Here is a 24511-nt window from a genome sequence, read left to right as displayed (position 1 = left end):
CTTATAAAGACATTTACCAACCAGAATGAGACACAAAAGAAACACAAAATTACTACAAAGAGGCACATAAAGAGACATACAAACTAAAAAAAGAGGTCACTAAAAGACCACAGTGAACATAAAATGATTCCAAAGAAACAATATAACTACAGGAGAGACAAGAAAGACGTCAAAGACAACAATATGATGTCATATTATATTTGAAAATTATAAGAAGACAGATTTCCAATGTGTTTTTCTTCACTGTAGCTCTCTCCTTCTTTCACAGACAGGCATGAGACAGGGCAGTGTGTTCTCACAATATGAGATCTTGTGTATCACAACCTTCGAATCGACTTGAACAGCTGTTCGTCTGTCCATGTCATAGGTAACTGGCCAATAGGATTCGGTTTGCGTGTAAGTCCAATTTCTGTAGATGAATGAAAATGTGAATTATGACTAAGATAGGGGCTCATTCTGACTGGGACCCTGTGAGAGCTGTGTCAGTCTGAGTCCAGCGCTGCATAACTTTACCTGTGGCCCGCATTTAGACCTGACTTTTTCTCCAGTGTGTGTTGTCTCTGGGCTTCCAATTTACTAACCTGAGAAAGACCTTTACAATGAAATGGGAAAAACAACTAAAGAGACACATGGCAATTAGGCAAAACAAGTACAAAAAGATCAAAACTACTACAGAGACACAAAAAGAGAAGAAAAAACATACAATTACTACAAGAGAAACAAAAAGACTACAAAGAGACATAGAAAGACTACAAGGAGACTTACAACAACTATGAAAAAGGGCAAAACAACTAAAAACAGAGACAAAAAAAAAATCATAATCTGAATTAAAATGACTACAAGGTATCATAAAGTTACTACAAGAAAACAAGACCACAGAGAAACATAAAATAACAACAAAGAGACACAAAAACATCAAGAAAGGGTAAACAACTACAGTCTGTGTGTCTGGCTCCTGTGTAGGTGATGGGGCCTTTTTGCTTGTCTGTGCCCTGGGGCCGGCTGTCTAATAATCCATTGCCATGTGATGTTATTTGTACGATTTCTTTGGAATTAAAGGATTACTTTTTCATGGGTAATCCAACTATTACTCAATCAAAATTAGGACAAATTCATTGCTCATCATTCATTGCTCTCATCGTAAATTACCTTCATTCCTCTCCCTACCAAGGTAAAAGTTGCCCAATTTTATGGGCACACACATCAAAAGTTTGCACAAGGCAAAATTACCAAAAATATGGACAAAATAAAGTAATAATAGTATTTGTTTGACCCCTTATGTTTGTTTTCTTTAAACAATTCAAACAACAATATATATATATATATATATATATATATATATATCACTGTACAGGAATAGATTCCTCAAAGTAAATCAACAATACAATTTTTTATTATTAGTTAGTTAGTTAAAATGATTGTTTATTGGAGAAAAGCATTTGCACTTAATGTACAAACACACCTGTGGAATAATACAGTTTCTGTAAAATAACGTGTTTTCCCCACAGCGCAGACAGAGCTCTATCCTGGTTTAGTTTGGAGCTTCAGTCATATAACCGCCAGCAGGGAGTGGCATCTCAGGAGTGGAATTTCACTTCCTGTATCTCTCAGGTGAGTTACCTGGGCAATGTCGTCGATCGCTTGGGTTTAGGTCGACATCAAACGGATGAATCTTTCGTAAGAGTTTCAGAGCGGAAAGGGTCGGACGATCAGATCACTGTCTGGGAGCGTTTGCCGAAGTTTTGACCCATTTTCTGCGAGCTCAGCTAGAATTCAGGAGCTGAAGGTTGATTTGTATTTGTTTTGCCCCCCTGCGGCCTAAACACTCCGCGGAAGAAATAGCTTTTTTAAATTTTAAAATAAGTGGTATTTATTTATTGTTAACGCGCGTAAAGGGTGGTTTTATTAATTTGGAGACGTTTCCAGGACTTTTAAAATGATTCCCCTCCTTAAAGGACAGCTGTGTGCACTTCTGCTCCTTGTGTCGCTCCTCCGCTGCTCTCAGGGCCAGGAGGCTGGGGAGGAGTGCTTGGCCCGGTTCAAGAAGGGTCGGGAGGATTTCGTCCTGGACGCCGATGAATCCGTAAAAGACGGAGCGACGTTCATTTCGTCGCCGAAACTGGACCGATACAAGGACTGTGTGAGCGCCTGCTGCAAGGAACCGAGATGCAATGTCGCCTTCATGCAGAGAGGAGCCGAGGAGGGTTTGGTCGACTCCTGCTTTCTCTTTGACTGTTTGTACAAGACGAAATACGCCTGCCGCTTCGTCAGGAAGAAAGGATACATCAGTTACATCCTGGAGTCTGTGTATGATGGTTACCTGGCAGTCGATGTCCCCCCAGGTAACAGTAAAACGTTTAAAATATCATCTGCATGGCAAGGTTTCTGATCAAAAACAGTGGGGGGTGGGGGTTATAATTTAACCAAAAAGTTTAAGTATAATGTGATGAAAATGGTTATTATAACCCTTCAATAAATCTTTTGAGCTCATTTACTCAGAAACATTCAATCTCAAATAATGTATCCCCCTGGTATTTGTACTATTGCCTTAGGAAAAAAGGATTGAAACGATTTCTTTTAAATTATGACTCAATCAAAATTAGACGTTAGGAACTTGTAAAAACAGGCATTTTCTTGCAATCCAACAGTCCTTGAATGGATCATAGGTTACTAAAGTTTTCTAAAGTTAAAGTAACATTGATGGACAGTTTATTTCCCTGTGACAACAGTTAGTTGTAGTGAGGGTATGTGAGGCCCCAGGCTGAGGGGGCAGAAACCCTCATTTCAGCATGTTCACACATGTCTGGTTATTATGACCCCTGGAACAAATTCAGGTTCCCTCTGTCTCCCTCTAAACGGTACTTAGATCTGTAATGTTTTGTCCGATTGTCCCTGTTTTTCTTGTAGAGGATGGCGACCGTCCACCGGTAGCCAACGGTGGCCTGGACCGGGTGGTGCAGCCTCAGGACAGCGTGACTCTGAATGGCATGGGGAGCAAAGACGACCAGGGTATCGCTTCCTACCAGTGGCAGCTGCTCACCGGATATCCTTATGCCACCATCGAGGTGATTAAAGAGATTAAAATTCAAACCTGATCCTGCCACATTTCATGAACTTTTAAAATACTTTTAGTAATCTTGTGTCTGCGTGTCTGATATTCCCTTTTAATATATTTTCTTGCCTTGTAGAAAACCACCTTTGCCGACGAGATTATCGTGTCCAATCTGACGTCTGGGTTGTATAAATTCCAGCTGACTGTCACGGATACCAGTGGTCAGTCAGACTCCACCAAGGTCACCGTCCTGGTCCTCACTCCTGAGCAGTCTGAGCGTGAGTGTCTGTCTGAGCCTCATTCATTGTTGAGACAAATGCCGATTTTTAGAGGGCCAAAAGATTTAACTGATCACAGATACGGCAGCTGATTTAGTCTTTTTTTCTTACCTTGAATTAGCCTTTTCTGTGTAGGTTGTCCAGACATAAATAAATACAAACAGCAGTAAAGGCAGCTTTAAAAATGTCATTCTAGTTTATGCAATGGTTATACATTTTATGCTTTCATCTCGTAAAACATGCACACCAATACCTATTTAAGCCAATGACCAAAAAAACAGTTTTATACATGTTTTCTTGGAAACCTTCATGGAAACTCTCCATCCTGTACACCAAAAAACTTGCACAACTCTGCTGCAAATCTGAGCTTGTAAATTAAACCTAGTATCAGCTGCTATAGTTTTGCTAGTTTCTCTGCTAACATAAACTCAGGGGGGTGGGGGAGTGGGCCGAAGAAATGGTTGAGTTTTGGTGGTAAACATGAGTCATGTGTGTGCTTCATTTATTGACATTTCCTTTGGCTTATTCGGAGCCACCTGCATGCTGTTTAATGTGGAGACAAGGGTAAAACTGGGGAAAGCACTTTGGTTCTTACAGTATACTCTTAAATCTTTTGTTTTATTTAAATTATTGTTATTTCTCTTCTTAATTCAATCTTGAAATCTCCATTTCTGACCAGGTTTTTGCGTCTTTTGTTTTGTTTTTGCCTTTTTCAAAGAAGCTCAACCTATTGTTTTCTGTTCGTCACAAGCCTATGTCATTACGTGTTAGTTGGAAATCGAACCTGTCCAGGCACGCTCGCCTGATTCCTGTTTGGCTGAATGACGAAAAACAGCATGAAGATAGAGAGATAAAAGCTCATATAAAAGGCTCATAAGAAGATTAAATCAGATTCAGTTCCCTGTCAGGGCGAAACTCTTGGTTAGGACAAAAAAAAACTGAAATATGGAACTGGTATGTTTGCTGTGAATCAGCATGTTTGGTTAATGTTATCTTTCTCTCATGTGGAGTCGTTTCCATTGAAACCACAATGAAGCTCACTTGGCACGTTTTGTTTCTCCAGAAAACGGAAGTGAGTAAGTGAAGCTGGTGTGTGTGTGTTTCGCTGCTCCCCTTGTCCCATCCCACTCTCTCCACCCCCGACTCAACGAAACCTGTCAGTCTGGTTTCAGCTTGCGTTACACAAAACAAATCTTCCTTGCCAGCGTGATCCTCCTCTGTATTGATTGAAAGTTAAAGCCTTCAGAAGTTACTTAAAATCATGGCTGTGTCTGCAGCTTGTTGGTTGATTTCAACTGAAGGACAAAAAATAGACTTTTAACCGAGTCGCTCAGTTACTGATTAACAGTTTTTGCTCTGAGTAGTGTGAGGAATTTGCTTCAGTGGAATAAGCACAGGCAGGGCAGATACCAGTGGTGCAAGAAGTATTAAGATCTTTACTTAACTAAAGGTACTAATACCACACTGTGAAATTACTCCACTACAAGTAAAAGTCCTGAATTCAAAACTTTCGTTAAAGTTTCAGCATCAAAATGTACTCATAGTATCAAAAGTAAAAGTACTCGTTCAGAAGAATGTTTAATTTAGTAAAGATAGGGCTCATATAACTACTTGATATTCTGTTATGAGGTTTAATAAAGAAAAAAGGTCTAACCACTTTAAATTGATCATGCTTTTTATATTAAATCTTGACCTGAAAGCTGTCAGCTAAATGAAGTGGAGTAAAAAGTACAATATTTTCCTCTAAAATATAGTGAAATAAAAGTATTAAACATTAAATTGAAATACTCAAGTAAAGTACCTCATCATTGTACTTAAGAATAGTACTTGAGTAAATGTACTTAGTTACATTCCACCACTGGCATAAATACATGTTAATGCTGCCACATTTACACCACAACAGTGAATGGAATGAAAGGCAGCTTTCATTAAAGACAATCAGTTGATAACAGGAGGAACGTGGTAATAAAAGTGCAGCTGCAGTCAGCATGAAGTGGCTCTACTTTGTGTGTCATGCACACACAAAGAAGAGCCACTTCATGCTGCATATATACATACACTTAAAATATGTTCCAGTAACCACATGCAGACAACACACATCACCTCTTCTAACCTCACTGTCACTTAAAAAAACTTTTCTCTGAGTTGCATTTCTCTACAGAGGTCAGCTATAATTATGTGTCTGTTCGCTCGTGAGCCAGACAACAAAAGTAGGAACAAACTCATTTTATCTCTGGTTTCAAATAACAGACAGAACTATTCATGTTTAGTCACAAAAATATGTTGTATTGTTAATTGTCTAGTTTCAGCCTTTGAAAAGCATATATAAGCCCCTTTTATAGTGCGGTCCTGCAAATGTCCCGCTATATTACCGGAGAGATCTGTGCTGGCTTCTTGCCATAGGGCGTTCATCACGGAACAAGGTGGGAGGATAGTGGGAGGAGAAGATAGTCAGAGCAGCAGCAATGCTAATTGGCTACACAGTTAGCTCTGTAGCAGCATGTGTTCACTTAGCGATCTCTGTTTGTTTACAACAAGCACCGGACACTCTGTGCACAGGTTTGTTTATGATCAGCAGTGTGTATAATTCGCAATCTGGTTTGTTTACAATAAGCGGTGGTCGCTGTGACCATTTAGCAATACAGCTGTTGTGCTGCTGAACAGTGATTCGATGACTGTCGAACAGTTCAACAGTCCCACCAATTTTTCGCCTCTGTGACTACCTCTGGAGGCGGAAAATCGGTGGGATCATTTTGGCATCCTGCTTCGGACGCGTTCATAGTGGAGGCGAAACATTACAGTGCCGTAAATGTCCCGGTATGAAACAGCACCATGAAAGGGACTTATAAAACATTTTTTAATCATTTCTAACTATATTCAAGCATCAGTGAGCCATGTGCAATACTATTTCATATGTGCAGTCGTTTTTAGTTTCTACTATGACACATTATATTTATATTTGTTTTGTTTTTTATTCACTTAACTGATTATCTGGTGTTGTGTTATTCTTATTTTACACCATTTTATTATATTTTTCTGTTAGAAAAAGTAACAAAAATGAATCTTAAAATTGTGATATTTCTTTCAAAATCAGAATGATGTACTGCGGTGGAATGTAACAAAGTACTTTTACTTGAGTACTTTACTTAAGTACAAGATTGAGGTTCTTTACCTTAGTATTTCCATTTTATGTAAGTTTATACTTCTACTTCACTACATTTTATTGGAAGATTTTGTTCTTTTTTCTCCACTACAGTTAGATGCCAGCTTTAGTTACTTTTCAGGTCAAGATTGGTGATCAATTTGAAATGATTCTGCTTTTTTATTAATTAAACCACATAACAGTATATTGGGTAGTTAAAATGAGCCTGTCCTTGAGAAAATTAAAACTCTGCTTACATAAATGCATGTACAAATATTGCATAGTTTGGAAGATTTTCATGATAGATTGTATAATTGGTCACCAGAATGATTTTAGTAAGGGGCAGAAAAAGAATATAGTGACTTAAGAAATCTTTGATAATTTAAAACTATATTTAAGCCTCAGTTAGCCTGGTGGATAATGTATGAATTTATGAACTGTAGTTGTTGAACCATGAACTAAACAGTGTGGGGGAAAATTAAATCATTAACTCTCAAATGTGAGGGAGAACTTTTCACTTCGGCTTCTAGGGTCAAACAACTATTGTTAATTATGAATCGAAGGAAGGCCTATGCTATAATTCAGTATAATTTCTCATCTTTAACCCTCAGGGCCCACTTTAATGTACTACCCTTTCGAGCCCTTTGGGCTGAAAATGTCCACCTCTAAAAAAAAATGCTATAAAAACTTTACAGATTAATATTTTTTTCTACTTTTTTCTGCATAAACCTCTTAAACAACTTCTGCCCTGCTCAAAACTATTAAACATTCAAACATTTTGAGAATTTTAACCCTTTAAATGCCAGTTTGATTGCATGATGTCATTGATGTTTTATATGAAAAAAACACAAAAATTTAGTTATTTTTCATATAATATATTTTTTGGGGTCGGGACATTGGTTTTTATCACAGCCTTGGATATGTCAAAGATTAAGAACAAAATTGATTTTGATGCATTTTTAGTTTTTGTATAGTGTCAGATTTAAAATGTAATACCCTTTCGAGCCCTTTGGGCTGAAAATGTCCACCTCCAAAAAAAATGCTATAAAAACTTTACAGATTAATATTTTTTTCTACTTTTTTCTGCATAAACCTCTTAAACAACTTCTGCCCTGCTCAAAACTACCAAACATTCAAAGATTTTGAGAATTTTAACCCTTTAAATGCCAGTTTGATTGCACAATGTCACTGTTTTTCAAAGAAAAAACAAAAAAAAAATTGAGTTATTTTCCATATAATAAATAATTTTTGGCTGGGTCATTGGTTTTTATCACAGCCTTGGGTAGGTCAAAGATTAAGAACAAAATTGATTTTGGTGCATTTTTAGTTTTTGTGTAGTGTCAGATTTAAAATGTAAAACCCTTTCAGGCCCTTTGGGCTGAAAATGTCCACCTCCAAAAAAAATGCTATAAAAACTTTACAGATTAATATTTTTTTTTACTTTTTTCTGCATAAACCTCTTAAACAACTTCTGCCCTGCTCAAAACTACCAAACATTCAAAGATTTTGAGAATTTTAACCCTTTAAATGCCAGTTTGATTGCACAATGTCACTGTTTTTCAAAGAAAAAACACAAAAAAAATTGAGTTATTTTCCATATAATAAATAATTTTTGGCTGGGTCATTGGTTTTTATCACAGCCTTGGGTAGGTCAAAGATTAAGAACAAAATTGATTTTGGTGCATTTTTAGTTTTTGTGTAGTGTCAGATTTAAAATGTAAAACCCTTTCAGGCCCTTTGGGCTGAAAATGTCCACCTCCAAAAAAATTGCTATAAAAACTTTACAGATTAATATTTTTTTTTACTTTTTTCTGCATAAACCTCTTAAACAACTTCTGCCCTGCTCAAAACTACCAAACATTCAAAGATGTTGAGAATTTTAACCCTTTAAATGCCAGTTTGATTGCACAATGTCACTGTTTTTCAAAGAAAAAAACACAAAAAAATTGAGTTATTTTCCATATAATAAATAATTTTTGGCTGGGGCATTGGTTTTTATCACAGCCTTGGGTAGGTCAAAGATAAAGAACAAAATTGATTTTGATGCATTTTTAGTTTTTGTGTAGTGTCAGATTTAAAATGAAAAAAGCCCTTTTTGGCCACTTGATGGCAGACATGTTCACTTCTAAATAACGCTTTAAGAATATTACTGATATATAATTTTTACAACTTTTTTGAATTAAATCTTTCAATCAACTTCAGTCCTGATAAAAACTATCAAATATTCAATTATTTTCAGGATTTTAACCCATTAAATGCCAGTTTTGATTCCATGATGTCACTGTTTTTCAAAGAAAAAACAAACAAAAATTGAGTTATTTTCCATTTAATAGATAATTTTTTGGCTGGGGCATTTATTGGGGCATTTATTTTTTATCACAGTCTTGGATATGTCAAAGATTAGCAACAAAATTGATTTTGATGCATTTATAGTTTTTTTGTGTAGTGTCAGATTTAAAAATCTACTACCCTTTTATGGCAGACATGTCCACTTCCAAAAACACTATAAAACTATTACTGATATATATTTTTTTTCTACTTTTTTGGGTTAAATCTTTTGATCAACTTCAGTCCTAATCAAAACCATCAAATATTGCATAATCATCAGGATTTTAACCCTTAAAATGCCAGTTTGACTACATTATGCTAATATTTCTTATGAAGCAGATTTGCTGTGTTTTGTTAGATGTGTGTGTGTGTGTTTGCTGTTTTGTGTGTCTTGACCTCACTGTAAAACTTGAAAAGTTACTACTGTCATACACAGCCATATATGCACTCTTCCAAGTCAATAAAAACATGGGCACTTAAAAAAAAAAAGCTACAGACAGTTTGTGACAGGACTCCAGCCAGGTGCAGAAACTTACAAACCGTGGTTTTTGTTTTCTCCACAGTGACCTCTTTGAAGTGTAGTAAGAGAAGAGGGACCATGTTTTTATTGACTTGAAAGAGTTAATATATGGCTCTGTATAACAGGAGTAACTTTATTAGACATTACAAGTTTTACAGTAAGGTCTAGACACATGAAACAGCAAACACACACACACATCTAACAAAACACAGCAAATCTTGTTTTCATAAGAAATACTAGCATAATGTAGTCAAATTGGCATTTTAAGGGTTAAATTCCTGATGATTATTTAATATTTGATCGTTTTGATTAGGACGGAAGTTGATCAAAAGATTTAACCCAAAAAAGTTAAAAAAAATATATATCAGTAATAGTTTTATAGTGTTTTTGGAGGTGGACATGTCTGCCATAAAAGGGTAGTACATTTTAAATCTGACACTACAGAAAAAACTATAAATGCATCAAAATCAATTTTGTTGCTAATCTTTGACATAGCCAAGGCTGTGATAAAAAAATAAATGCCCCAGCCAAAAATTATTTATGAAATGAAAAATAACTCAATTTTTGTGCGTTTTTTATTTGAAAAACAGTGACATCATGGAATCAAACTGGCATTTAAAGGGTTAAAATCCTGAAAATAATTGAATATTTGATAGTTTTTATCAGGACTGAAGTTGATCAAAAGATTTAACCCCAAAAAGTTGGAAAAACATATATTTCAGTAATATTTTTAAAGCGTTATTTAGAAGTGAACATGTCTGCCATCAAGTGGCCAAAAAGGGGTTTTTACATTTTAAATCTGACACTACACAAAAACTAAAAATGCATCAAAATCAATTTTGTTCTTAATCTTTGACCTACCCAAGGCTGTGATGAAAACCAATGCCCCAGCCAAAAATTAATTATTATATGGAAAATAACTCAATTTTTTTGTGTTTTTTTCTTTGAAAAACAGTGACATTGTGCAATCAAACTGGCATTTAAAGGGTTAAAATTCTCAACATCTTTGAATGTTTGGTAGTTTTGAGCAGGGCAGAAGTTGTTTAAGAGGTTTATGCAGAAAAAAGTAAAAAAAAATATTAATCTGTAAAGTTTTTATAGCATTTTTTGGAGGTGGACATTTTCAGCCCGAAAGGGCTCGAAAGGGTAGTAAGCTTGTACACAGTGTATTATAGAGCCATTAGAAAAAATTAAATTAGAATTTCAAAATATATCAAAAAAGAAATCCTTCTTCCAAAAATCATGTCATTTGCAGTATCACAGCCAAATTATTGCCAAAAATCAAGTGAAAAATTTCTGAAATGGCTGAAAATGTCCTTAGTGGGCCCTGAGGGTTAAATGGAACCATATTGTGATACATAATTATGTTGTCTAGATTGACAATAAGAACATACTCAAATTTATCAGAAAATCTTATGTAAAATATTTTGGGGGAAAAAATTGCAAGACAGCAATTTTATTATTACATCACACTCTACATTACATAGTCAGAGTATAGCTAGAAAGATGATAATGAAATACTCAAAACTAAACTAATAACTTTTGTTTTGTGTCCCACCAGACCACTGTATGGCTCCAAAGAAGGTCGGGCCATGCCGCGGCTCCTTCCCTCGCTGGCATTACAATGCTGCCTCAATGAAGTGTGAGGAGTTCATGTTTGGGGGCTGCAAGGAGAATCTCAACAACTATCTCGAAAAGGAAGAGTGCTCCAAGGCCTGCTCTGGCTCAGGTATTTGTGCTGAGAGCTTTACATCCAGAAGTTTTTTGTTGTAACATTCATATGCTTTCCTGCTGAGATCTAAACCATTATCATGTCTCTTCTATGGAATCAGCACAATCATGGCTCAAAGTGAGAATAACTCAAATATGTATTTGTGCAGCATATCACAGTTATAATGACATAAATCATAAAAAAAAGAGAAAAAGAAGTTAAATTTATCTGATAAATATTATATATGTCTTCACATTTTACACATATTGAACTGTTTGCATTTTTACTTGCTTAGCTTAGCATAAAGGTTACAAAATGACACATTTTGTTTTGTTGAGGGTCGTGTGCCTCACTTGAATAGAAACTTCTTTCCACTAGTTGCCTGGCAAATTAGTAATTAAAAATAAAATAAAATATTGATCTTTAATATAATTTTGTTGTTTTTCTTTCAGAAACAAAGAGCATATCAGGTAGAGGTCTGCCAATTCCCGCACCAAGAGGTAGGTGAAGTCTGCTGTCTGTTTTACCATCAGGCACAATTGCCTATTCTCCATTAAACGGCTGAATATATTTCTCTCTGTGTTTATGTGCAACAGGAGAAAGATGTGATCATCCGTGTACCGCAGAGGAGTTCACCTGTGAAAACGGCTGCTGTTTGGACCCTGGTCTGGAGTGTGACACCATCTCGCAATGTAGCGACAAATCTGATGAGCAGAAGTGCGATGACTGTGAGCAGTGCCTATGCAAACTAGGCTTTATTTTCATATCAAGCTCATGGAAATATAAATGCAGTGTTGGTATGCCACTGATAAAATGTTTCCTTGAAAGACTAACTTGAATTATGTCCTGTGTGCTCATTAGTGAACAACAAATTTGATATTCTGCTGCAGATTCCAGTCGATGAACAAAAACGTGAGGTCTTTCTTTGGTTGTTGTTGATTTGTGCTTTTCTCAATACTTCCTGCCACCTCACCTCACCTGCTCATTACATGCCATTCACAGTGCGCTGCACAGAGCCTCCAGACACGGGAAGCTGCAGGGACAAATTCACCAAGTGGTACTACGATCCCATGAGGCAGGAATGCCACCGATTCAACTACGGTGGCTGCCAAGGAAATGAGAACAAATTTGAAGATCGGGAGGCATGTAAAAAAATGTGCCATGGAGTAACAGGTGTGTTGTTATTAATATTAAGCATGCGCAGATATTTGCATCCTGGTAAATTAAACCCACCATCGCACCCTCTCTCTGGTAAATTAGTATTTTTCAAATTGGAATAAAATGGGATTTATATATGCAACACTTTTCCAAGTGTCCACAAATGTCACACATATTGGGAGAAACTCTCAATATCTCTCCTGTCCTCTCCTCTCTGCTCTGTGTAAACAGATTTTTAGTGAATATTTGTCACGTGACCGTCTCAGCAGAATCAATCATGGCTTCACATGTGGCTGAAGAGCAGAATTTAATGTTTTTAACAGGATCTAGTTATTCCAAATGCTTTATTCTTGGCGACACTTTAAACATTTTAAACATAAAACAAACCTCTAGAATAAAGGGATTTTGACAGAAATCTCAAAACTTTTAGCTTTGTTTTGGTTATATTTTCTTACAAAAACTTTCGTTACATATGATCCATTGAAATACTGTCAGAAAGGTTCAAATTCCAACAATAATGCCTTGTTATTCAGTTTCTTTTGACGATACACGAAACAGTGTATCAGTGCCGATCTTTTAAAGAAAACATACATTCAGGGGTTCAGAGGGCTACAATTCTATAGGTCTGACCTAACTAAATCCAAATCACTATTGATAACAAGACAAAACTGCTCTAAATGTTTATTTTCTTTTTCTTGTTCTTGCTTGAATTTGGGGAAGCTTCAGGGCTTAGTTAATCACCATTCCCCTAAATACTAACTAATGCATGTATCTGTGGACCATAAGTCAGTATTATGTTTTTTTGTTTCACTCCACCAATCCTTATTTATTTTATTATTCATATAATTCTTCAGATTTGTTACTAGCACTTGGAATTATTCATTTATTTAATTATTTATACCTTTAGTAAAAATTGACAAATCTCACAGAGGTGTGCATGTTGTGTATATTCATTGTATATTTTCAATTTTCAACATATTTGAGTAATGGTCTTAAGTTGCATGTTTAATTTCCCCTTATAGCAGTTTATAGCCCCCTGTTTCTTCAGGTGTTCCCCAGGGTTCTTTTTTGGGGCCTCTACTATTCATTATCTACCTCCTGTCTCCTTGGCCATATCTTGAGAAAGTATAACATCCACTTCCATTGCTACGCAGATGACACCCAGCTCTGTGTCTCCACCAAACCCACCTCCACCCTCCCACCATCCTCCCACCGCGACTTCAACAAGTCAAATCCTGTTTTTCCTCCAATTTTCTTAAGCTCAACAGTGACAGAACAGAGGTTCTCCTCATTGGTTCAAAATCTACAATATCAAAAACCGACAGTTTTAATATGAACATAGACAATTCCATCGTTTCTCCCTCCCCTCGAGTCAAGAGTTTGGGTGTCATCCTGGACAGCACTTCATCTTTTCATGCCCACATCACTAACATCATCCAGTCTGCTTTCTTCCATCTTTGCAACATTAACCTCTTCTGTCAGTCCCTCACATCCATCAGCTCTGCCGTTCTGGTTCATTCTCTGTTCACATGTCATACAAGTGTAAAACTACGTCCTATCTTTTTCTTTTCCAGAAAAGGACTTATTTCGAAATGTGAATATTGGTGCCAGAATAGCTGAAGGCAACACAGGTATGTTACTCCTCATTTCTGCAATCAAATCTAAAGAAAACAAACCATGCAGCTCCACCAGCCAAGATATCCTGTTTCTAGCTATTCATTAACACTGGAAAACCTTCACTCTGCATTGAATTTTGGGATCTGCTGTCTTTAAGGGCGCTCTCACAACCCAAAGTTTAGTCCATTTCAATCGAACTCTTGTGCGTTTAAATCTTTGTTATGATTCATTTGGTCACTTGTGAACGTCCAATTGTGAGATGTTCACAGAGTGACAGATGCAACTTGAGTGGGAGAAGACTGACTTGGAAGAGAAAGGATTTATGTGCACGATAGGTCAGTGCAGAGCAGGAGGCAACAGCAGAGGGCGCTGACGACTTGTTTTCACGTCATGAAAATGTCTTGTTCAGCATTCAGTTGTACTAAAAGACACTCCAAGGCGTCATTACTTTATCAGAATACTTTCCCCCTGTATCTGATAATGTCTTGTGATTGTTCCTACACTGTCTTTTAATGTTTTTTCTTTAAATGCAAGAATTGTTTTTAGCCTTATGGCATCATTCCCCCTGTGATTAACTGCTTTCTGTCAAATCACATTGTAAGCTGTTGTTTTTTAAAAGGTTCTATATAAATAACGTTATTATTTTTATTATTATTATTATTACTATCAATGTCACTCTTGAGTTGGACTAACCAGAGGGACTTGGGTTGTGAAAGTGCCCTAAAATGACTTTTTTTAAAATTGTGTTTAACAGGTATTATAGCCATAGCTGCCCTCCTGGGTGTAGCCATCCTGATCCTGCTGGGCATCCTGCTGTACTGCCTCTTCAAGGGGAAGAAGAAGACAGAGCACCACCGCGTACCCGCCCACAGCGTCCCGGTCAGCTATGAGGACAGAGATCATCTGGTCTACAACAGCACCACCAAGCCCATCTGAGCCACCAGTCCTCCCTTCTGACCCCAAACAACCCCGGACAAACTCAGAGTGAGAGAGAGGAGACGATAACCATGGACAAAGTTTGGATGATTGATTGTAAGGGTGATGTACATAGAAGAAGGCGGAACGTATTCGATGATGTGTTTTTAACTGGATATTTAGCTTGTTTTTAATGCCATGGTCTGTCATAATGAATTGTTGGACATCAGTTTGTACTCAGGTTAACAAGATTTTAATTAGATCACTAGTGGCTTTCATTGGAGCAGGACAAATATTTGTTTTTTGTTTTTCCTTCCATTAAACTTATAGTTCTCAGCAAACAACTCCTGAACCACCACTAGGTCCACATTAGTTCTTTACTTCAAAGTAAGAGTCTGGATTCTCATTCATCCGCTTAAAGCTGAGCTCTGTGAAATTCTGTGGATATGTAATGTTAAATAGTAATCTCTTTAACTGCCACACCAGCCTTCAGATCTGTTTGTCCTCTTTATAAACCATTGTTACATTGGATTACACAAACATGCATCATTTTGTACATAATCTTAGATTATTGAGAAAGTAATATTTTACTTGAGTTGTTTTTTTTAATCAATGATTTATTTTGAAAGTGTTTTTAGAACAGGCATAATACATTGTATATTGCATATTGATACCTTTTATAGAGCAGCCTTGCTGTTGATAATTCACCATATTCAACTTCACTTTCTGTAACTTTAGCAGTATCATGGTGTTTTTGTCTAATAAATACAATGACTCAAAATTAACTTGGAAGTGTTTTTTCTGAAACCAATTTCCTTTTTCCAACTTTCCAACAGTCCTTGAATGGATTATAGGTGTTACGTGCCAGAGGACTGTTTGTGTGTGTGTTTCTGCTCCCCCCCCCCCCCTCCTTTCTGTGTCATTCCCAGGTGCTAACCAGCTGATTGGATCCACCTGGAAAGCTGATTTCCACCTGTGGAGCTGGCCAATCAGAGATGGTGTGTTCAGCCTGAAATAGGACCGTTCTGAGGATCACGGAGGCCATCTTGTTCTTGTTGTGTCTCTGTCTTTGAGACTGGTGTTTTGTGTGCTTGGATGTTTAAAATTCGATTTGTTAGTGCTGTGTTGTTGTGGTGAGGTTGGGACTAGGTAAGTTGGGGGTACCCTGTACATTTTGCATCACGTAGGTTATTCTCTGTTACTCCATTAGGTTATTGGTTGTGCCACCCCTGTATTGTTTTGAAAGCCTTTTTTGTAGATAAGTTAGGTAGGTCTTTTGTTTGTTTGTTTTTCTTCACAGCTAGTTTAGATCGGCCTTGTTTTGTTATATTTGTTTCAACTTTCTTTTGGCACAATCACTTGTCCCATCCTCGCCCTTAGTGTGTCGTTCTTTTGCTGTTGTAAAATAAATTCATTTGTTCACATCACTTTTGACTTTGTTTAATTTTCTGATTGTTATGTTATTGTCTGCTGGCTGGGTTTAGTCTGTGGACGTAACATAGGTTATACAAGTTATAATAATGAACCAAAACAGCTTAAATTGTGATATTTCTGTCAAAATCACATTTTTCTACATGTCTTTTGAATAACTCCTGTTAATAACATTTAATTCTGTTCCTCAGCGACACTGTGAAGCCATGATTGATTCTGCTGAGAGGAAAGGTCACGTGACAAATATTCACTAAAGAGGAGAGGTTGTAAACATGAGAATTGTTGAATATGTATAGCATGTGGAGACACATTTTTTCCCTCAATATTCGTGACACCTGTGGACACCTAGATTGCAATTTATTCAAATGTTGTTGTTTTTTTAAATGTATCGGAGAAAGACAACAAAGCGTCTTTTTTATAGTTTATGTCATAACTGTGATATTCTTCGCAAAATATGTTTTTCCCCCAATTCTAGCCATGATTGAGCTGACTCCATGGAGCTGCAGGACTTATAGATTTTATACAGATTTCGTATATTGTAGTGAAATAAAAGGTCACAGTGAAAAAAATAGACAAAACTAGAAAATTTCCTCTGGGGAAATTCTGAAAGGGCCACATGGGCTACTGCTGGTGTGTGTACACTATGATGAGATTATTCAGAGATTTCAAACAATTAATACTAGTAAAGCAATCAGATCAAAGCAATCAACAGAATGCCAATGTTCCATAATAGAGGTGGACAGAGTGGAATTTCTGGCCTCGAACAGAAAGCATTTTTGGCAAAAACCATAATACCTATCATTGATCCGACTTCACTTTGAGCGCCCTGAGTTCTTCCTGAACGTCTACATATGGGTTTTTTTTAAAGAAAAATGAAAAAATAGCTTTGTTAGAGTGATCTAAAAAAACTGTTAAATTTCAGACAGCGTTTTTAATATGGGACCCAATGAGGCTGTTGGTGGTGTTGGTGCCGCATCCGTGCGTCGTACGCCCAAACTATAACTCTGACAGCTTTACCAGAGGATTGTGAGGGAGAAGACAAATTTTCCTACATTTCTATGTAAAAATTATTTCTGTAGAGTGGAATTTGCGGCCTGGAGCGCAGTTTTCAAATTAATTTTTTGACAATTGTTTGTCTCCCTCTACATTTCGTGCAATACACACCCATTATAATCTCAGAATTTCTCCAAAAATGATCAAGGTCATTGAACAGGGATTGATAAAAAACTATATGACCTATCGAAACGTGGATTAATACACCGATACACAAGACTTGTGTCTACTGTTTAAAGTTTAAATGGAGTCTCTAGGTGAAATTATGCCTGAGAAGTAGACGTTTAAATATCTCCAATTATTGTTCTTTTTCGCTCATTTTTTGTCGGCCGTCCCAATGCAAAATTTTGGGCAGTTTTTCGCGACCTACGTCGCGAAAAATTCGTATTCTGTCAAGAAAAGTAATAGCACACCGATCCCGATCAAACCGCACGTTCTGATATATAATTTGTCCTGCAACTCTTCAAGTTGTAAGACTAGTAGCGGGACGAAATTGCGTCCGGAAGAGGAAGAAGAAGAAATCCACAGTATAACAGTAGTGCTGTAGGGACCAGTGCGCCCCGAGCACTGGTCCCTACAGCCAGGCCAGCTGACAGTCTTGCCTGGGCCCAGGACGAGATTATGTTAGATGGGCCCCCCGCGCCCAGATCTCTCCTTTTCTCTTGTTGTTCCTCTCTCCTCTTTCTTTATAAACCATGACTAAATGTGCAGCTATTTACCCTGCAGATTATGAGTGTATATTTTGAAATAAGGGGCTAATTCCCATCTTTCAAGTATAATATCCCTGATTTACAAAAAGCGTTTTTGCAGATAGCCTATTTGTGCAATGAGCTTTATGAATCTATTTTATACTTAAAAATAAATTAAATATTAATTTAATAAAACATTGCAAGCAAAAGCATTCTCTCCTGTTCCTCTCCTCTCCTTTCCTCTCCTCACATCTCTCTTTGACAAGAGACAATAATGGTTAAGATTAACAAACTACACATGCGCTGTTGCTAAATACACTCTTCATATGTATTGGAATTCTGACACTAGCAGGAAAATAACTGACTAAATAAAAAAATAAACTATAAATGACTCTCTCTCTCTCTCTCACCGGTAGCCTGTCCCTCCTCTCCTCCCGCATCACTCTCTCTGTCACCTGACAGCTGCTGGATCTCTCCCCTCTCTGTCTCATCTTCTCTGACGGAGCTACCAAACTTTGTTTCTGTCAAAGATAACGTGTTGTGTCAGGCTTTCATACAAGCTAATGGACGTTAACATTAGAGCGAGCTTGTTAGGTTACGTTACTGGCTGTAAACATTGGCTGCGCTGTTTCTTACCTTGCTCTACGTTCACTTTACTAGTCCCAGCTTCACCGTCACCACCTTTTTAAAAAATATTTGTTCATAAAATAAGGCCTCCATTTGCTTCTTCTTGTCTTCTCTTTTCTTTCCGTTTCTGAGCACCGGGCTTGTGTTTAACGGACATTTTGAGCGAACTTCAAATCAAACGGCAACATCAAAGTTTGATCAGTGGCCAAACCATTTTTGTGTTGGGGGTGGGGGGGTGGGGGGGTTCTTGACCACTAGTTCAAGGACAATTAGGAAGAAAACAAATAAAAAGCTTTTAACTCAAATAAATATTACATATTTTTTCCACAAATAGGCCTATTTCATTTTATTTTTTTAATCATTCCATAATTTAATGAGGGCCCAGTTCTGGGCCCCCCCCTACCCTGGGCCCGGGACAGCAGACCCGTTTGTCCCCCCCTATCGGCGGGCGTGCCTACAGCTATTGCTGTATAGGACCAGTGCGATTGCCCCGAGGCCCTAATAATGAATGCTTTTACAGTATAGTCCTGTGTGGAACATGGGGGAGTGGTGCACTGCGGTTTCTTGTGGCCAAAATGAGATATACAACAACACTTCCTAGCAAAATGATCCGAGCAAAACCCTTTTCCCACCTGTTCGTAAGTCATGAACGCAGGAGAGAAAACATTTTAGAAACTGACCTACAGTGGCTTACAAAAGTATTCATACCCTTGGATGTTTCACCCTTTTGTTGCTTTTACACATGAAATCATGGTCAATATAATTTTGACTTTTTAAAAAGAATTAGAAAAAAACCCTCTTTAATATCAAAGTGAAAACAGATTTTTACAAAATAGTATCACTTAATTGAAAATATATAAGGTAAAATAAATGGTTGCATAAGTATTCATCCCCTTTAAAATAACTGAACTAATTCAACAAAGTTCCAGCTGGTTGATGCAGCAGTGTCTCAGTTAGTGAAATGCAGATCAGCTGAGTGCAGTTGATGTGTTTCAAGTGATCGTAGTATAAAAACATCTGTGTCTGGGAGGTCTAGTCTCTGGTTCATCACTATTCCTGCTACAATTTCATCATAAAGACAAAAGAACACTTTTCCCATTGTAGAATATGGTCAACAGACTTTTGTCAGTGCTGAGATGTAATACACCTTGAGATAAGATATGATTTATTAAAAAAAAAAGACCTTACATAAATACCTAAATATACATACAAAGGGTGTTTTCCTGAGAGTATTTTGTATTTCACAGACATTGCACATTAGTGAACAATAGATTGTTGCATTTTGTAATATGAACAATAAATTATAATACAGTCATGGAAAAAATGATAGGACCACCCTTATACAGACAAATATAATGATAACAACTAAAATAGCTCATAAGTTTAATTTAAGAGCTGATATGTAGACATTTTCCATGGTTTTCTTGAGAATATTTTTTTTCTATGACTATATATAGTATATATGGGGAAAAAATGTAAAAAAGTAAAGTAAAAAGCGTGCTATTAAGTATGATGATAAGAATACAATTATAAAATGTAATGCTATAAAATATAATATACATGTTGTGATCAGATGTTTACTAAGAGTGCAGAAACAGACTGGCTGAAGTTTATATAAAGTTATATTTAATTGTCTAATAAGAAATAAATATTTCTGCACTGTACTTTTTTCTTAAAGGCCTGACAATACAATTACCAATATTCCAAATATTCTATCAGATAAATTGAATTACATTGTCATCTGTTACATACTAGCATTAGTCTTTTGTTACCAGCAGATGACGCCATTAGTTTATTAGATATTCAGCTCAGCAGAACTGTGCAGATGAATCTGATTTATAAGCAACACAAACTATTGATAATTTTGAATCAGTAGGATAGCGAAAATTCAAAAAGCTTTAAATTGTATTAAAATCATTCTAGAAGGCTTTTGTATACAATAAGCAGCATTTCCACATTGTGTTTCAGTGAAGTCGTCCCACAGCCTGTATGGGGGCAAAGAGCGTCGTCGTGCAAAGCAAAAAGCGGCCCCTTTCTATTTAATCAGCCTCACATAAATTAGCACCCACCCAATTGATTCACTGAAGCTTTCCTTTGTGAGCCCCGCAGTCAACTGACCTGACCGTCATAAATGTAATTGGCAGGGTACAATTTATGTGCTTTCACAAGACTGTCATTGGTTCTCATACACATTCTTCCACCAGTAGAAGCAAATATACTTTTATTCCTAAATAAGAAACGTTCTGCTTGTTTGCACACTTTTAAAGTTTTCTCATGCTGAAAGAAATCTCCAAACTGTGTAGGCCAGATGTTCAGATGTGGGAGCACCTCTGACACTCACCAAACAGACACTGGCCTGTCAAAAACAGGCGGTCCTGTGTTGCATTCAAGTGCTGCTCGGAAATTAGGCACTCTTAAGACCGGTGTCCTTCTTTTAGATGGTTTTCTTTGTTTTTTATTTCTAACTAAGTTAGTAAATAAAGAAATAAGCATTATTGTTGATTCATTTTAGCAGTAAATATGCCATATCAAGTTATTTTTACAGAAATTTACTGTACAGGGTTTTTCTTGTTTTTTCTACATTAAGCGCAAATGCCATCAAAATGGAAATTACTTTCATTATAAATATTAACAATAAAAGTTGAAATTTGTAGATCAAGAAAATGGGACATTATGGGTTTGTTTTATTAAGAGGATTAATGAATTGCCTAGTGGTCTTGAATGTTAAATTACAGTGAATTATTTGTAAAAAAAAAAAAGAAAAAAGAAAAAAGAAGAAAAAAATTAAAAATTAAAAATTAGATAAATAGGTAATACGCATCCCAATACTGAATGTAAAATTAAGGCAACTGCTGTTGGAGGAAGAAATGTAAAAAAACAAACAAAAATAACAGCAAAAAGTCTGCCAGCAAAAGTTGCCAAACACCCACTGTCATTTAAAGTTTAAAATAAATAAATGAAGTTTTATTCGACACATATTTAAATATTTCTAAATACCGATATTTACTGTATACTATCTGTACTCTTAGAGGAATTATCTGTAAAATAACTTACATAAGCCTATGTTTACAGTTTACTTTTTTATTCATTTTTATTTTGTTTATTCTTGTGGGAACAAAACAACGAAATGCATCCTATAATAGTTTGATTGTGATTTTTGTTGTTGTTGCATAAAATATTTTTTTTCACCATTTGCAGTCGAGATGAACGTGTTCTTGTTGTGGTATTCACTTTCGTTCACCACCAATTCGAAGTAGTTCATATTTTCCACAGCTCCTGAACGCACTCTGAGTTCTTGCTGTTCTTGAGAGATGCACTGCAGCGTTTGGAGAGTTGGACGCAGTGCAAGCTGATGATCTGCACTGGGACGCGTGTGTGTGCGTGTTTGAGCAGCTTTTAACATGTGAAAAATAAAAAAAACCTAACGGAATAACTTCAAGATTTTCATCAAGAAAGAGCTGAGAAGAGTTTCACAGTCGTCGGGAGGAAAGACGTTGTCGAGTTCGGTACGTGAGCAGCTTTTGACAACTTTCCCAAATCTCAGCTAACTCAACGCTAGCTGCCACTTCAGCTAGTCAAAATAATTATTCTACTGTGTTTTTTCCCAGTCGATATTGATGGTGTTAGTTTGGGAACTGTGATAAAATACAAACTAGTCATTTTATGAGCTTTGTCAGGCGCGTCTTGAGCTGCCGTTTAACCCTCTGAACCCCAAGCCGTTTCAGAGTGTTTTTTGTTGTTGCTGCTCTTTTTACATTGTACTCACTGTAGCCTTGTATTTCACTGCAATGTATAAGTCGTGCAGCTCTATGGAATCAGCATAAATATGGTTATAAGTGTGAACAACTCAAAAATGTGTGCAGAATTACAAAGTTAAACTCGCATGAATCATGAAAAAGAAAAAAACTCAATTAGAATTTCTTGATAAATTATTATTTTTTTAAAAATTGGAATAAAATGGAATTTATATATCATTTTTTGTGTCAATGTTGGAAAAAAAATTGGGTCTCCGCATGCTAAACATATTTTCGTTATTATTATCATTTTTACAACCTTTACTTGTAGCCTCTCTGGTCCTCTCCTCTCTGCTCTGTGTAAACAGCCTGCAGTTCTCTCTTATTTTCCGTGAATATTTGTAAAGTAACCGTTCAGCAGAATCAATCATGGCTTCACAATGTCGCTGAGGAGCAAAATTTAATGTTTTTAACAGGATCTAATTATTACAAACAGTTTATTTATGTAGAATAAAGTGACTTTGACAGAAATATCACAATCACAAAGCTTAATTTTGGTTACTTTTTCTAATGGAAACTTTTGTAACCTTTGATCCGTTCAAGGAAGAACTCTGGAAATTCAAATTCCAAAGGTAATGTTTTGCGACATACATTTCAGTCGGGAGTGAAAAAAAAAGGAACAAGGGATTGAGTTGACCTGCTTAACATTTCTCCATTTCAGGTAAACAAACTAATCAAACTGCCACAGAGTGTGCAAGTAACAAAACATCTGCATGTGTGTGTTTGTGCTTCAGCCAAGAGGCTGTTTTGGAGTTATGTAAGACCCTTCCACTCTTCTGCCTTTGACGTGCTTTACTTGAAGGCACTGCATACAGTTTTTATGTGCATTTTTTTGTGTATTTGCTCTATGCTATTTCACAACCTCCAAGATACACTGCAAGCCCTGTGTGCATGAGTTTCAGTCAGATAAGTAGTGTTTGTCTTTGAAACAAAACACTCTCAGTTGAGTGAACTTTGATCGGCTGCTGGAATTTTAGTTTTTTCAGCATGATATTTTTCCACTTGATGTCGGATTTAACTTGTGAGACAAAACTAACTTCCACGCTGCAGTTGAATCATTTGTCATTTCCTCTTTCCTTGCATCCCATTTCCCCCCCTGTGGTGCCCATATTTGGCCCCAACAATCCTAATTGTTTTTTCTAATGAGCACCCCAGTGAGACACAGTGAGGCTTCAAATGCAGGCTTTTTATAGGTCAATGACTTTCCCCACCAGCTGCTGAAGAAGAATGGGACAAAATCAATCAGTTACCAGCGAAAAGTTCCATCTTTTACTCCTTTGACCTCACTTGACCTTTCAGACAATAACGTCTCAGCATCATTTCAGATAAATGTTGCCTTGACGCGATGAACGGCGCTCTCTTCCAGGTGGTCCAGACAGGAAACTGCGCAAGTGTGTCTTGGATCTCAGACTTGGCGCTTTACTTCTTCTTCCCTACTCTTGGTATGCTGCAGCTGTGATAAAATTACCAGAGCTGCAGAATAACTTTAAAAAACCTGCTTCGGAGCTTTTACTTTCTCTCATCTGAGTGCTTATTTGCTGCTTTTTAGGATCTCATGAGACCATAAAGTTGAAGCTTTTTCAAGTTACAGCGAGGATTAGCTGAAGATCGGCTTTAAACAAGACCAGACAACTCTGTGTTTGAAAGTGAAGAGTGTTTGCCACAAGTGATTTAGCATTCCAGACGCCCAAGGGAGGCCAGACACAGTTTTAGTTATTACGATGTTGTCGAGCCCCCGCAGAGGCACGAGGGAGCCTGCAGATGTGATGTAATGCACCTTTAAATGGGTACACTCCAATTCTATTTGAAGACTTGCCATCTTACTTTGCCCAGCAGTCTCTGCAAACACTGCAGGGCATTATGGAGGACTACTTACCCTCTGGATGTCTACCATTTATAATTTTAAATAACTGGAAGTCTTCACTTGTCGTTCGCCAATTAAGATGGCACTTTCCAATTCCACTTGCCAGGTATGCATTCTGTGGTTACAGGGTCATTGGAGTGGAGGTGAAAATTGCTATTTCTCTTTTTTTGCTCACAGCAGGGAACGATTATTCTCCCATTAAGGGCTATTTCGGCCAGGGTGTACTTGCACCATATGGGCAAAACTCCTCTCAATGCCCTGTGGGTGTTCATCAGGGTGGATCGCTTATCGCCACATCTGAGGAGCATGCTGAGAAATGCACCAGCGAACTA

The 24511-nt window shown here is 37.0% G+C and overlaps 2 protein-coding genes across 2 annotated transcripts in view; both read left to right on the top strand.

The window, feature by feature from the left end:
- Nucleotides 1-1579: 1579 nt before the first annotated feature.
- spint1a (serine peptidase inhibitor, Kunitz type 1 a) lies at nucleotides 1580-15506 on the top strand. The gene is made up of 10 exons (XM_059352519.1): nucleotides 1580-2342; nucleotides 2908-3065; nucleotides 3189-3330; nucleotides 10882-11049; nucleotides 11484-11531; nucleotides 11628-11759; nucleotides 11893-11943; nucleotides 12034-12204; nucleotides 13764-13820; nucleotides 14561-15506. The coding sequence occupies exons 1-10, from the start codon at nucleotides 1937-1939 to the stop codon at nucleotides 14740-14742; spliced, it is 1515 nt and encodes a 504-aa protein (XP_059208502.1). The 5' UTR covers nucleotides 1580-1936; the 3' UTR covers nucleotides 14743-15506.
- A 6118-nt stretch (nucleotides 15507-21624) lies between these two features.
- LOC131988249 (pleckstrin homology domain-containing family G member 3) overlaps nucleotides 21625-24511 on the top strand; it is a 47665-nt gene continuing 44778 nt past the window's right edge. Inside the window, exon 1 of the mRNA XM_059353348.1 lies at nucleotides 21625-22027. The gene's annotated coding sequence lies outside the window, so the exon portion shown is untranslated. The remainder of the gene's footprint in view (nucleotides 22028-24511) is intronic.

Source organism: Centropristis striata, chromosome 16 (genome assembly GCF_030273125.1).
Source record: "Centropristis striata isolate RG_2023a ecotype Rhode Island chromosome 16, C.striata_1.0, whole genome shotgun sequence".
Taxonomy (NCBI): Eukaryota; Metazoa; Chordata; class Actinopteri; order Perciformes; family Serranidae; genus Centropristis; species Centropristis striata.
The sequence above is the reverse complement of the archived record's forward strand: the minus strand, read 5'-3'. Positions and strand labels throughout refer to the sequence as shown.